Below are 15,496 nucleotides of genomic sequence, written 5' to 3' on the forward strand. Positions count from 1 at the left end.
CAACCCTACCGAAAATGAAAACCCCATCCAAGAAATGCACGTACAGAGCAACAAACTCAGAACTGAGGTTGTCACAGTGGTTTTCATTCAGCCTTTCTTCTCTGACACATTTCCACATTCATGACCTTCTGGCCACGGGTATATTTAATGCAGGGGGAAAAGAAGAAACAAACTCAGCAGAATATCAAAAGAAATGCTTCTCAACAGAGAGGTGCACCAGGATTATAAAATGCTTTCCTCCCCTAAAGCAAATGTCCTTCAAAAACAAGACTAGGTGGTGCATTGAATATGGCACACTATGATACTCCACAGCAGGAAGTGAAAACATCTTTTCTAGCTCACAGCTGTGATGGGGGAAAATTTTCAAAGGCTTTAAGAAGCCACTGGTGCAGTAAGTCCCATATGCACTTTCAAAAATAATCATCTCCATAACACTGCAGGTGACACTCCCCAACACCCCATGCCAGGATTTGGGATGAACATCCTCTACTGAGCAGAGAAGCTGGGCAACTTCTGGCAGGAACCCTTCAGTCCTATAGAATCTCTGTGTAACATGGTGTGAGCTATGGGATTTCTTTTGGGGGTGATAGTGATACATCTCTTAACAACATCAGAAATTCCCAAAGAGTCAAATTTTCAAAGCACTTGGAAATCAAGAGGAAATTTTTATTAACTTCAATAGCTTTTGAACTGGGCCTGTATGTGGGGGGTTTTGTTTTGACATTGCCTGAGACGGAGGAATTGGTTTTTTGATAGTGCAGCACCAGACTGCAGGCTCTGCATCTGTGTTTTTTTTAATTCAGAACAACTCTGCTTTTATTAGATTTGTGTTATCTCTTTTTTACTACAGTCTTTTTCGCATTTCATAAATATTAATTCCCCAATCTCCTTTGTTTAGCAGTTTTAATCTATCACAGGCTTTTCCGTTTCCCTTTCCTCTCCTTTCCCAGAGAGATGTCATCCTCTGCCAAAAAGCAAAGAGCTTCTCCAAGGAAGCTCTTCAGCCCAGAGATGTAGGAGCAGAATTTTTGCTACGTATCATTTTTGTTTTGTTCTCTTTGTTCCTTCCCCTTCGCTTTCTAACACCAGTTCCAGGCTCTGATTTCACTTGCTTCCTTGGAGGGGACTCTAATGCTCCAGGACCTTGTTTACCAGTGTTATATTTTCTCTTGTCATCCATGGACAGGCATTTTAGACCGTTCATTCATCTTTGCATTGATGTGGTGGTACCAGACTGCTTTAGCAGATGCCATTCAAACCCAGAGGGCTGTTCCCAGGCAGGCTGTGGTTTTGTTACTATTTGGAGGTTTTTTAATGGATTGCTCAGGCTGCTTGTTTTCCTTCATGTTTTCTTTCACCTTTGCTGCTGTGTTTCTAGTTATTTTTAGTGCTGATGAGTAAGTTGTGGTAGGCTGAAACAGGTAGGCAGAGTTGTAGTACTTCATTTAAGCTGTACCCACTAACCAGCTTATTGATGCTGCTTCTCCAAATCAGGTTGGTTTGGCTTAATACTGTCCACCTATTCCAGATAAACTGTTTGCATCTCACCCTTCTCTTGTATGCTCTGAACCAGTATTTTCAAAACAAACAAAAAAAATTTCTAGCTTTTACTTTTTGCCATGAGCTTTATAGACCAGTGAACTTCATGGTTTGGTTTTTCTTTTCAGTAACATACAGGTTGATTTTCAGGGCTGTGGCAAACTCATGTTATTCAATTTAAAAACAGACCAACACATGCAACCCTTCTATTTTGTACTTCAAGTGATTTCTTTAAATCCCAGTACAACATCTTGGAGTGTTCTGACTGTACGTAACTCTGGTGATTTTCTGTGAGATCTCAGTGGCATTTAAGATAGTAATTTTGATAAACAAAAAGCTATATGTGTTACTGCAGAACATGCTACATATTTCTCAACAGGCAGTGCCAAATGTATGTTACTGATTTCTCACAGACACCAACGTGCTGTGGAAGTTAGACCCAAAGGTGAATCTCAAAATTGTTGTTCAGGGAGGAAATGACAAGGAGGGAAAGATGTAAGCCTAAACCAAGTGCTTTTGAATATCTGTAATCTGCTGATTCCAGCATTCTTTACTGCCACAGTTTCTCAATCTGAATCTTGAGTCTCCGATTTAATCCATTTACTTAACCTGTCTTCTAGAAACTTCAGGGAGGACAAATATTTGGAGATATATATCTTGTTCTGCAGTTCTCCCAGAGCAGTACCAGGAACCAGGGCTGAAGAATAAACCCCATTTCCCCTCTTAAGAAAAAGGCAAGATGACAGAAAATTGAAAGTTCTGGTAGCATTAGGTCTTGAACCCGTCAGTTGCACTTGGACAGAGAAGAGGTGTGGGAAGAGGACAAGGTTCAGCTTGTGAAGATGGTAGAAGAATGCAGCAACACTGGACTAGTTCTTTGTGGCTGGCTTCTCACATCTGGAAAGTGGGGATGATGCTTTAAAGTTTGCAGATTGAAAAAATATCAGATAAGTACTGAGTGTTGTTTTTATCCCAGACCTCAATCTGCAATAGTGGCTCGATGCTGCTTCAGGAGGAGTTATCCATCCTGCCAGCACCTGGAGATCCCTCTGCAGTTTGTCTTAGCTTTATTTGGGAATAAGCATTTATTCCCATTGAATATGCATCTGTTGCCTTCAGTCCCTGATGAGGCTGGTCATAGCTAAAATATTCCCATGTTTTAGTGGACTCGGGTCTGCTCCACTGCCTCCCCATAGGGAGCTGAGCAATCTCAGAGTACTTCCAAAAAGCTGTACTTTGAGGCTGCAGTTTGAGCCCCTGAGATTTACTGGTCTCAGCTGATCCACAAAAACTAAGTGGGGAGTGGAGGATGGGAGGGGCCCAATCCTGTCTGCAATGGGTGAAAATGGAACAAAAAATATTGTTAGACTGATGTGCAGGCTCTTCATAGCTTTGCTGGCTGTTGAGCAGTTCAGGTTTTCTCAGTTAATCTCAGCAAGTGTTTTCTTCTCCTGGAAATAGTCTGAGTGAACCAGCAGTTTGTCCCTGCTCAGGTGGTCCTTCTCTCTCCAGAGCTGCAGACAAGAGGACATGAATCATGAAAAGCAAAACAGGAGCAGATGTTCTGCATCAGGTTTAAAGCAACAGTGTATGGTAGCTGCTTTATCTCGGTCTCTTAAGAATACGTGTGTTTTGGAGCAGCCTTCTACTCATCCTGTTTAACATTCATGTCTTCCTTTGGAAATGTTTGCATCTCCCCACTCTTCTCCCAGCCCTCCCCTGGGTTCGAAAGTTCAACTTGAGCTTCAGTGGTGTTGAGGGCAGCTCGCAAAAGGGGCTGTTAAATAAAGAGCAGTTGAGGAGAGAGAGGGAAGAGCAGGGAGAGGCACAAGTGCAAAAGAAGCTCAGGCAGGAGGAAGAGTTAAGGCTAACCTTAAAATAACTGGGATTACCTTAGACCCTGTATTGCATTAACCAGGGCTGACTGAACACAGTGGTGTTAATAAGGTGAGTTAAGGGGCCATAACCACTTCTGAAGGGCACTGGAAAGAGGGACTGAAGTTGTGGGCTTGGACTTGCAGGTGCATAAAGAGAGGTGGTGGAGAGCTGGAATGAGAGTGCCTGGGAAAGCAGAATAAATTGAATGAAATTACAGTTTGTTCCTGGAAGCAGTGGCTCCCACGTACTGCTTTCCCCTGTGAACAAAGTTTATTTTTAAACAAACAAAGTCAGAGATAAAGTTAGGTCATGAAGCAGGAAGCGAATGTCTCTAGAAACAGTAGGAGACGTTGGAAAGAGGCTTTGTGAGACTTCCCTGCTCGTGCTAGCTGGGATGCATATCAGTTGGAAGATACCCATGGGATGGATTGCAGGAATGGACACAGAGTTGCAGACACCAGATCAAAAGTGTTTAAGCGTGGTCCTTACAAATGGGCCTTTGTGCAGTGACCTGCTCCAGCTAGGATCAACCATCAGAAGGGATTTAGAAACAACAGGATAAGCAGACTTTCACAAAATCAGTTTTATATTTGAAATGCAAAACAAAGAGGGTTGAAAGCAGTTGGATGTCATTGTTAATCCCTAGGTCAGCTATGCTGATATATCTCATAAAAGGCTACATTCAAAGAGCAAAATCCACTGTTAATTATCAGCGTGTTTGTGGAGGCATTTGTGCCATGGAAGCACCTCCATGAGCTGAAGGGCACGGAGCACTTGGCAGCTCTCCCTGCCTTGAGAAGACAGGTCCTGAAGCAGGCAACACTGCGGGGTGGAGGAGAAACCTTTAACTCTTCATTCATGGATCCAGTGGGTGGAAGCTCCTGCAGAGACAGTCTAAAATGACAGCTCTCTTAGCAAGAAACTGTAATTTAGGTTTACTTCTTCTGTCAGGAATATCAGCTCTTCCTGCATTGTGTGAATTTGTCACTTTTCCCTGCTCCTAAGTCCATGTCACTTGGCAGCTCTGGAGAAGGACAGCCTCTATTCAATAAGCCTGGACATCATCAACTGCCGGTGCTACTCAGGAGCCATCGGACATCTCTTGACTGAAATCATCAGGGAGGTGGCAGTAGTTCCAGGTACTGACTGAGTGGGCTCCATGGATGCTTCTCACATCGCCCTGCTAAGGAAGATCAGCAGTAGTGTGTGTTTTCCCTCCACTGAATTTTTTCAGTCCCACCTGCTTACACATGAGAATGTGTTTCAGTGCTTCAGTACAGCCTGGGAGCACGCATGAGCCCTGGTCTGTGACCCACATAAATGTGTGTGCCATCTCGGTGCTTACTGCTTGGATGTGGGTAGGGATGCATATACACGTATCCATATGTATGTATAAAGAGAGATGTATGCATTCCTGCCCAGCTTATTGGCATTATTTCTTAATCAAAGAGAAAATAAGCAGCTTATGAAAGCAAAAGTCCTGGGAACTCTAACAGCCTGGTAAGGGTGGGCAAGCAGAAGTTAGTGGTAGCTGGGCTGTTGCTGGCCAAGCAATCAGCTCCCCCATAAGCACATTCCCAAGGCTGCAGTAACAACAAGCAGCACAGTGAGTGTAAACTGCCAGGCTCTGCGTTCTGCCTGAGCTGAGGGGAAGCTGCCCCTGTGAGCAGCTCCAGGCCAAGCGCTCCCTCTGCCACACGAGGAGCCCCGTGGAGGTGGAACAGGCTGGCCCTGTGTGCGGGACAGAGCCACCCTGTTCCCCACGGCACAGCAGTGGGCACGTTTCCATGGAGCACACGGGCGCTTTGCCATGGAGCACACACTCCTGGCTCTCCGAGCCCTGCAGCTGAATGCCTCGACTCACTCCTGGCTGTCAGGCCATGTCCCTCGGGCTGCGGGTTGGCACCTCTCTGCCTTGCCTCGCTGCTCAGGGAGAAGGGAGATCTTCCCGATCTTTCCATGCCCTCCAGGCTTGCCAAGGCCACGAGTGCCTGCCCGGTGCTGCAGGCATGTTAGCTCAGGGACAGCGGGGAGCTGCTCCAGGGGGCTTTGCATGCAGAGCAAGAGCTAGCTGGAAATTTAGTCCTGGAGCTCTGTTTTCTTCCGATCTTTGCTGGCATGCTCTAGCTGCAGGTGGGATAAGGCGGCTGAGAAGGGTGCAAGAGCACGGAAGAGGGAGCCAGCCCTTTCAGCAGATAGAGAGGGAACTGATGAGAGGCTGGCATGCCTTCAGCATCTGTGAAAGGAGCAGAGAGCAAGGAGACAGTGCTTGGCTGCAGCCAGAGAAGGATCCCAAAAGCCTGAGCTCAGAGGGGCCTTTTCTGCTCATTTTCTTTGGGAAGTTTAAAAAAGAATGAGCATTAAAAAAAAAAAAGGGAAAAGAAGATGATGTGCAATTTCTTTCAGGCTGTAGTTGAGGTAACAGTTTGAAAAAAAGAGCTGCCATTTAAAGAGATACTAAGAATCTGTTCTTCTATTGCAAAGCAACATTTAGTATGCAGTCCCTAAATGGATCTGTTATTAGATGAGACAGAGAACCCTTAGAAATCACAGTAAACACAGCTGTAGAGATGAGGAAAAATGAATGAGGCATCATGCTAATATTTGTACCTTCCAGTTGTCTTGAATGGCTGACGAAAGGGACTTTTAACATTGTCCTCATGCTCTGACATAAGAAGAAATAATGTAGCAAGTCAGATGCTTGAAAATGCAACCAAGTCACCCCAGGCTTGTCAGGATTTAAAGGAGATTACCTAGGTGTATTTTCTGCTCTTTTTTTTGCTGTGCTGAGGACGTAGAGGAATCCAGGAGGACTGGAAGTTTCCATCAAGGGCCTGGTGGTCGGATCCACAGAATGTTGGATGTTGTCTGTGCGGAGCTGGCACAGTGGATGGAGCAAGCTGGCATCCGGGAAGAGGTGTCGGTGGCCAACAGGGAAAGCAGCCTTATGCATACATTCTTTGCTTCCCAGAGAAGCCTGTGGTGGAATCACTTGTGGTTGGCTACTGGCAGTGGGTTTGTTTTGGTGCACAAGGACTGAAACAGCAGGGGGTTTTAACAAAAACAAAATATTGAAAAAGCAAGTTATTTTCTCTCCTGTGTCATGGTTCATCTTCTGTCTTTTGTCCTGGTCCCTCTTTGGGCCCAATCCTGACAGGATCATAGTTGGGCTAAAGGACTACTTACTGCTGGCTGGCTTGGGACTGAGCATCCCTTGGGGTTGGAGTCACTGGTGTTTATGTCAGTAAAGAATAAATCAGACCTAGGAAGCTATTGATGAAACAGGCTTTCCATGTTAACCCAGAATCTTATTTCTGTGCTACATTCTGCAGCAGGAAGGTTTCCTGGGAAGCGTGTTGTAATTAAGATTATAAATGAATGCTAGCATTTTAGTATAAGAGGCCTTTTGTCTTTTCAAGCAGGAGGTCATCTAATTCTTTTTGTAGAGCAGCAGAAAGGTGAAAAGTTTCCGGTTAACTGTAATTAAGGCCATGGAGAATGAGCAACCCTGGTTAGTCACCTTCTGTGAGCATTAGTGAGCAGCACAGCCAAATGTGCCAGAAAAAGTTACCTTAGAACAGCAATGTTTAGTCTGAGCAAAATATAACCTTACCAAGGGGAAGTAAAATAAATTCAATGTTAATTTGTAATAGTTTAGTCAAGGAGAAGAAAATCATTACCCAAAGGATTTAGGTATTTTGCCAGTCTGTGTCAGGATGAATTCATCTAGACCATTACAAGAAAAGACAGTCATATTGAGACAGGAGATGAAATCTGTTCTTGTTTCTGACACTGGCCTGCTGGGAGGCTGAGATTAGCTCTCTCTTCCCTTTCTCCTCTGGACCTTGGCACCATCCAGTTAGACAGAAGCAAGGCTCACAGGGCAGAGCTTACAGCAGGGTTATACTTAGCAGGCATCAGCACTCCTTCTTCCAGCCTCTTACCTTAAAAATAACAGCATGGCATTTCTTGGTGGGGGCCTGAACCTGCATCCCTGACCCACAGGAGCTAAGTTCACCTGACCTGCTCAGAGATACTGGAAGGGACATCCCACAGTGTCCCATTCCAACCAAATGCCTGCTCAGGTTAGGGAACAGGGACTCAACACACTAAACACATAATTGCGGGGTTCCCTTCTCCTTGAGGGGGTTGCTAAAGCCTATGAATTATAGGTAAGGAAACCAGCTATGCAGCAACTCTCTCCTGCTTCTCCTATTTGGGTTTCAAAAGCTCTGGAGCAATATTGGTGTGTTGCACACTGAGTTAAAAATTGGAAACATATTACCCTGATTTAGCATGGGACTGAGTAAATTGTATTCACTTAAAATAGCAGATATCCTGCTGAGAAAAAAATAAGTATTTCTACTCGACTGTGTGACACCTAAGCTGCAACCCAGAGGTACAGGAGGAGGATTTGTGTTACTGAGAAATCCATAAACGTTGGCTTCCAGGTCAGAGCTGCTGGGGGGAGCAGGGCACATGTGTCCCAGGCAACTCCAGGCATTCAGACCTGCTGCATCACCTCCCCACGTCCTGTGCAGGGTTTCACACGGTTTCTGTCTTGAGCTCCTGGCTGGTCTCTGCCCACCCTGGAGTTTGACAGTGTTGCCTTTTCCTCAGGGAGGTTTCATTCACAGCACCAACCGGCCCCTGCCTCTATGGCAGTGTTTGCTGAAAGCCTTGCTCCTGGAGCGTGTGAAATACCAAGGCTTGTGACAGCAAGCTTAGCTTACAGAAGCCACCATCCCAGGTCTGCAAAGCTTGAAGGACCTGCAAGACAACACCTGCCTGTGTGGTGGGATTATTTGAGTCCCTCTCCCTTCTTGGGCAGGTGGATGTTCCCAAAGCTGGACATTCCTCATTCTGTTTCAGCACACCCATATCTTACCTTTCTCTTTGGATTTATCCTGTATCTGAGTCTCTCTTGTTTAGCTCTATTACTACTTGTCCTAACCAGACTGAGTCCAAATTATTCCTTTCCTCCTTGTGGAATTTCTTCTGTATTTTTGTATTTACGAATCTACTCTATCCTGTTTCCCCACTCCACCCAGTTTATCTCACCCCTGCAACCACAACGCCTTGCAACAGAGAAACAAATGTCAGTTTTTCCATTGTCTCCTAGATGCCAGCTATGCTTAAATGTAGTTTCTTACTCTGTTTTTTAAGGGCTACTCCCATCTCCACCCTGGCTGACTCCGTGCATCCCCAGCCCAGTGCCCCTCCTAGTGCATCATTTGCAGATGTCCATGGCATGCCTTTTCCTAACCAATTCTCAAGCCTTTCCTTGAAAATCATATCTACAGCTCCCACAGTAAAGATGTCATAGCAGAGTGCAGCAGCTACAGGTCACTTGCTTGGCTTCAAGCTTCCCAAGCCATGTGCTTGTCCCCAAGTTTGGGTTGTCCCATTTTATGTTTCATCTATGCCTCGACTGTAACCTGGCAGTTGTGAGATAAAAAGTGGAAGCCTCTTTGACCCTGTCTGCAGTCCCTGGTGACTTGGAGACCATTCTGCAAGCCTGGCTCTTTGCCAAGCACCTGTGGGCAACAGTAGTGTATCCTTGGGAAAGGAGGGTTAGAAGGACAGTGGTTGTGTCCCTGCATGTTACAGGTTCCATGCACAGGTCCAGAGAGCACGAGCTCAGCCCCAGCCATCAGACATGCACACGTCTGTCCATGTGTGTGTGTCAGAGGGGAAAGGACAGAGAGTTTTCCTTTTAAAATTAAATTCATACGATAGCCAGGCCTTTCAGCTTTTTAATGCAAACAGTGATTTATCGCTGCACTTAAAGAACGAGCCAGGAGCAAAGAGATTCATCACGTGCTGTCCTTTCGTGTCAGAGCGGCAGCAGGTGCCTGTGGCAGCAGCGCAGAGAGGTTGGGTCCCAGCACAGAGCCTCTGCCGTGGGAAGGCAGCACAGCTCCATCACCCTCACCCCACCATGGCTGCTGAGGTCCCAGCCTGGGATTTCATCCATTTCTTCTTGCTGTGAGAGAAAAAAAAAAAAAAAAGGATTGACCATCTGTTCCCCTTCTCCTTCTTCCTTTCTTTGGCTGCTGGAAAGACAGTGCAAAGTGTACACGCAACATGAAGCTTGACACTCATCTTCTATAAATTAAATCCCAATAAACCCACCAACATGAAGATTGCTTGCTTTAAGCGTTCCCAGCTCAAGGCTTCTCCAGCCTTCCTGAAGGTTTCTTACCTCTTGCATGTATTGCACTTAAACTCAGTCACTTCAGTTTTGCCTGCCCTGTGTTTGTAATATTCCCTCAGAGCTTCAGAACAGCAACATGCATAGCAGCACATCCTTCACCCTCAATGTGCCCAGGCCATAGGTCTTTCTGCTTGATCTTCCTGGGGACTTCCAACTTTTCCCTCTCCTTGTTCCAAGGAGACACTTTACTTTATAAGATACTTACATTTATCCTATTATCCCCAAACCCTGTGTGTGGTATGAGTCCTGATACAAATAGTTCCTAGCATGGAGAATGAGAATGGACAGGCTTCCAAAGATTTTTGGGATTACACAGGAGAAGGTGGCATTGAAAGGGAGCTGGCTCTTTTCTTCCTGGATCCGTATCTTGTTGTGAAACAAGATGTCTTGTTTTAGCCTGATTAAAAAGCTGGTTTTTATGTACAGCTGGTGTCATTTGGTGTCAGTCTCTGATTTTTCAAGATTTTGCATCATTTAGCCTCTCTGTGGTATTTTACTTTCTCTCCAAGATGAAAAGGTCAGTACCTAATGAGCTAGTTGTGAATTTTTCCCAGGAAAGTATCAGCATCTGTGGCTGCATTTGTGTCTGTTGCTAGATTTTGACTGGTCCAGTGTTGTTTTTTTCCAGCACCCAACTAGTACTTGTCTAGTACCTGGATAAAGAAGAGTGAGTGCCAAAGTCAATGCAGGTTTGAGGGGTGTCATTAATCAAATCAGTGTAGTCCCTACAGTAATGCAACTGCTGAGTTATCTCACCCTTCTCTGCTGTACCCTTCTCTGAGTGCACACAGACACACACAGAGAAAGTTGGGGATAGGCACAGGAAGAAGGAGGGAATGTATGAAGCAATTCAGGATGTTTGGCAATAGAGCGTTGGCAGCTACTGTGTATCACCATTTTACTCTCGAGAGCTTTGATTCTTCTTTTCATAGCCCTGGTGCATTCTCTGCAATGGGGACTGAAAATTGTCTGGTTATCTTGGTTTGAAATACCAAGAAATGGGAAAAAATGCATATTTAGCCTAATCTTCTCTATAGGGCAATAAGTTCAATGTATGAAATGGAGAAAAGAGGACAGCTTTGTAATATTTCAAGAGTTTCCTTCAGAGGATATAACTTGCTTCTAAAATGTTCTCACTTAGTAAAAATGCTCCTAAGTTAATATTAGCTGTATCTTCTATTATCCAGCCACTCTGTAGAGACATTTTCATAGCAAATTCATATTCCAGTTTGTCTGTCCACAAGTTGTCAGGGAAGATGTAAAGCATTTCCATCTCCAGTACACACAATGTACTTTCTCTCGACAAATATTAATTGAGTTTTGGTGTGCTTCTCATTTGAGTGCTTGAAGTTTTTGAAAAAATTAAGTCAAAAATAATATGCTATGAAATGTGAAATAAATCAAAGTCTGAAAAGCTGCAAAGCTATTGCTTTTTTAAAAATTGTTGCAGTTCAGGTCAGTTGAATAAAACGCCTTTATTGAAAACGCGATTGTTCTTTTAGATACAGTGTTTTGATTCACATAGCTACAATTATCTGACTGTCATCTGTAGAAATCTGCACAGAGTAATAATTATTTGTGATGATTTGAGAAATGCTTGGACTGTCAAGTATGAAAAATTGCTAGTTCCCCATTATTGTCTAGTGCTGAACATTTTTAAAAATACAATCTAGAACTTGGTGTATAGCACATATATACACTAAGCAGGGTAGTTATGGGTGCAAATTGTAAAAGCCAAGTCTTAAAATAGTCTAAACCATGCTTGTAACTTCAAGGCTCTCCATCAAGGTTGCAAGAATCTTATTCACACCTTTCATGTGGAAACAGGATTGGAAACATGCTTGCATGTAACCTCATGCTCAAAAAACCCCCACCCTTTTAGCATCTGGGAAAACAAAAGGAACACTGAAAAACATTTTGTATATTGAGTAACAAACACCTCCTAGGACTCATGGTGTAACTGGGGGGCTGGGGGAAGGAGAGCTGGTAATTGAGATTTTAGACAACTGAAAGGCTCTCTCGATGTCACAAAACCAGGACCATTAGTGCCACCTGTAGTTAGTCTGTCTGACACTTCTCACTTTAAGACCTTTCTTTCTGTGGATTCTGAGGCTGCTGCACACACCCCTTCTGAACAAATACTATTAAGAAGAATTCGGTGGAGATGAGCTCTGATTTTAACAGTGCTGGATAGAGACAGCTGGGTGTTAGCTGGTTTTTAGTCGATGGACCACAGATGAGGGGAACTCTGCAGCAACTTGCACAGTTCTAGCATAGGACACAAACCACACCTCCAAACACAAAGGTAACTGAAGAATTAAAGGCAGATGCAAAGTCTTTGTTAATGCAAAATTGAAGAGAAAAACCAATTTAGCAAGGAAAGGGACTGCAAACCCCATTCACAATATTCATCTTCATTATTCCACTCTAAACTGATTTGGATAATTTTAGCCTTCAGTCTGCCATGATCAAATGTCATGTGAGCAGTCCCAGCAGAGGCTGGTTGTGAGCCTGGTTGCAGTAATATAGAACTAGCTGCAGGCAGTGCAAGAGAAATAAACAAAACCCTGCCTGGTAAATGTGGTGGCTACTTCTTTCCATGATAATTTTCTATAGTGAGGCAGAATTTAATTAATGGGCTTTTTGAGTGACACTTCAGTATTTCCATCCTTTTGTTAAAAAACTGCTTTCAGTGCAGGTAGCTGTGAATTGAATTGATCTCTGTACCTAGTTTTCAGCATACTACTATATTCAGGAAAAAAAAAAAATTAAAAATTCCTTGTGTTTAAATCTGTACTTGCTGCTTGGCCATCAAGCTTGGAAAGGTCTTCAAAGATTACTTTATCCTGCTGTGCCTAAGTAACCAGAAGGAAATACCTCCCATCTCATTACTCTGGTTTACCTTGAATAACCTTTGCCTGTAATGAGTTGATGACTGCCAGTTGGTCAGCATATGCATTTCTGGTCAGTATGTTCTCTAGTGCTCTCCACAAAAAGCCCTCCTGCCCCGCCCTGCACACACACCCCCACCTTCCGCTGAACAGAAGAATCCACATGAGCAGAGTGTGCTGGACTTGCCTCCCTTGCTGTTACTTTGGGACTGATGGAGATGAGAAGCTTCTGGGATCAGAGTGTCCTCAGACTACTTTTTTCTTTTCCTTCTTTTAATGCCACTGAGCTTGGAAGTCTCCCGCTGCTCATGTCACTTCACTGTTCAACTTGGTTGCTGCATCAGAAAAGGAAGGACAGCTTTGATCTTGACATGCTCTTTTTCTCTGTTCCCCTTTACAACTTCTGTAGGAAAACAAAAACATGATTAAGTGCATCTATGGTGTCAGTCCTGTCAGGGAAGAACAGCTGCTTTTATCAAATGTCTTCCCAAAACCTTTAATGCCCTGATGAAGTCCAAGTCGAACAGTCAGAGGACAGACCTGAGCATTGGCTTTATCACCATCCCCACACTGCTCTCAGTGCTTAAAATCTGCACACAGGCTTAAAAGAGTCCTCTCCCAAAGCGGATTTACACCATTACTTATTGTGGTTTCTAGAACTGAGGGAGCAGCAGGGACCTCTGGTAATGACCACAGACACAGCCATCAGTGTCCAGGCAGCAGCTGCACACTCACAACTCTGCTGTAGCCACATCTGTAACAGCTTTGGAGGAGGACAGTCCATGACCCTAACTGTTAGTCTTGCCCTTCACCATCCATGAGTTTAAAGATTTCTATCCCTTGGATCTTCTCTCTGGCTGCTTAAATTTGTGGGGTCTATTTTCCTCATTAGCTGTGAGCACATTTGCATTTTTACTCTGGCCAAGTGGACCTCTAGTTTAAACAAATGTACTTCCAGTCTCATTTAAACTTTCTGCTTCCCCAGTTCCCCTCACCAGCTCCAGGACTGAAATTATGTGGCTTAAAAGCCTTGCCTGTAACTTAGAATGAAAAGGAACCATATTATCATCAGCTAACTCACTGCTAATGCATGGTTTCAAAATACTAAATTGAAAATGCTGTTATGATTACCTTCCATGGTGCTGTAGACTCTAGGGGCCACAGAGCATGTCCTCTGTGCAAAGGAGAGTTTGGTGGTTCTTTCAGGATTCCATTAAAGGTGCCTTACCTGACCTTTCACTAGAGCAGGGTGAATGTGGCCTTCCTATCAGCCACTCCTTCAGCGAGAGGGCTGTTCCCATCAAACCTTGAGGAGAGCCAGCAGGACTCTTTGTGTCTCTGGGGGAAGCAGGTAGGTCAGCTCTAACACACCAGGTGCATCAGGTGTGTTAGTCAGCTGCAGTAGAAATGGGCTTTGACACAGTTGGCATTGTTCTAAGACAGTCACAAAATTGGCCATTTTTCTTTTTTTTTTTTTTTTGTTAGTAAACTGAAGTCAGTAGGACAAAATAAAAAGGAAGTTGAGCTTTCTATTTCCTACATGGCCCTTCATCCATCAGCCATACCAGATGGTGTTGTGTTTGATGGGAACAAGACAATCCCCTTTTACTCTTGCATTGCTATTTAATACGTGTTCTGTGTACCCCCAGGCAAGCCAGAGCACATGCACAGCTCACCCTGGGGTGCTGCTTAGTAAATGTATACTTAGTAAATGTAGCTCACCAAACTTTTATGCCATTTCTTCATATTTTTTTCCATGTTAAAAAGAGCGAGAGGAAAGTACCACTTGAAAATGTACAAGTGTAATCTTCTAAATGAATTTAATGTAGTACAGTCTCATTTGCAATTGCAAATACTAAGGCTGCATTTTCCCCCTTACTCTAAATGTCTGAAAATCTCATTAATGTTAATGTATGGGGGAGAAGTGCTTAGCCTATTGATGGAGGAATGAAATCAGGAGCAAAGCACAGCTCTACAAAGATTCATCTGCAGATTAAGGTCTGAAGTAACCATTAGATTATCAAATCTGACCTTCTATCTAATACAGACCATAGATTCTCATCCACTTAATTCTGTATTTATCCTAAGAACAGCACCAGAAAATCAAATACAGTGCATTAACATATTATAATGTAGCAATATATTCAGGCATTTCTCTTTTTTTTAACTCTAAAACCAGAGGCAAACAGCACCACTGTGCTATATGATTTTTGATGAAGATCTTCAGAAAGAGAGAGATTTCAGCTTTTTATCTGCTGCAAAGGAGAATTTGTATGTCTGTGTGTTTGCATTGGGTTTTGTTTAGTTCTTTGAAGGTTATTCACTGGTAACTCTAACCAGTATAGAGCTGGTTGAGAACTATGACTTCTGTTTTGCTCTGAGGACATCATAAATGGAAATAGGGACTTTTAATTTTTTTTAACAGAAAAAGTAATTTCCTTGAAAAATCTGTGTGGGCCTTGACAACTGCTTTCTAACATCTTATTTGGAAACTCCCCACCAGTCAGTTTTCCTAGAAAGCACGAAGCACATTTCACATCTGGCTTCTCATCTCTGACTATAACATAAAACTGCCCTTGAAGTGCACCTGGGAGGTATCCAGGGGGATACCACCCACACACAAAAGACAAGACAAGCTGTCTAAAAGAGCTGCACTGGACTACTGCACATTTTAACCACTAGCCTGCATTTTACTGAACAGAGGGGCAAAAGAGATGAGGAAAGTATCAGGGAATTCAGAGGAGAAGTGGTGGGTGGCACTGTGCAAAACACAGAGGTCCCAGGCTTGGCACATATACACTCTCTTGAAGGAAAAGTCTTCCTGCCCAAAACGGAGCTGCACCAGCCCCTTGGTGTCGCTTATCCCCTGAAAACATTTCTCTGCAGCCCACCACAGCCCAGACAGAGGGAGAGTTACGTGCTGCAAAAGCTTTTGCTGTCCCTTGGGTGGGTGAAACTTGGGCTCTTAGGG

The 15,496-nt window shown here is 43.9% G+C and overlaps 2 protein-coding genes across 3 annotated transcripts in view; one reads left to right on the top strand and one right to left on the bottom strand.

The window, feature by feature from the left end:
• Positions 1–15,496, top strand: part of CHST11 (carbohydrate sulfotransferase 11) — a 159,227-nt gene that overhangs the window by 137,499 nt on the left and 6,232 nt on the right. The gene's annotated exons all lie outside the window — the stretch shown is intronic.
• The window catches only part of SLC41A2 (solute carrier family 41 member 2), a 65,154-nt gene continuing 60,752 nt past the window's right edge, over positions 11,095–15,496 (bottom strand). Inside the window, exon 12 of the mRNA XM_048300453.1 lies at positions 11,095–12,928. Coding sequence (XP_048156410.1) covers positions 12,920–12,928 — 9 coding nt within the window. The 3' untranslated portion in view covers positions 11,095–12,919. The remainder of the gene's footprint in view (positions 12,929–15,496) is intronic.

Source organism: Corvus hawaiiensis, chromosome 4 (assembly GCF_020740725.1).
Source record: "Corvus hawaiiensis isolate bCorHaw1 chromosome 4, bCorHaw1.pri.cur, whole genome shotgun sequence".
NCBI classification, from domain to species: Eukaryota; Metazoa; Chordata; class Aves; order Passeriformes; family Corvidae; genus Corvus; species Corvus hawaiiensis.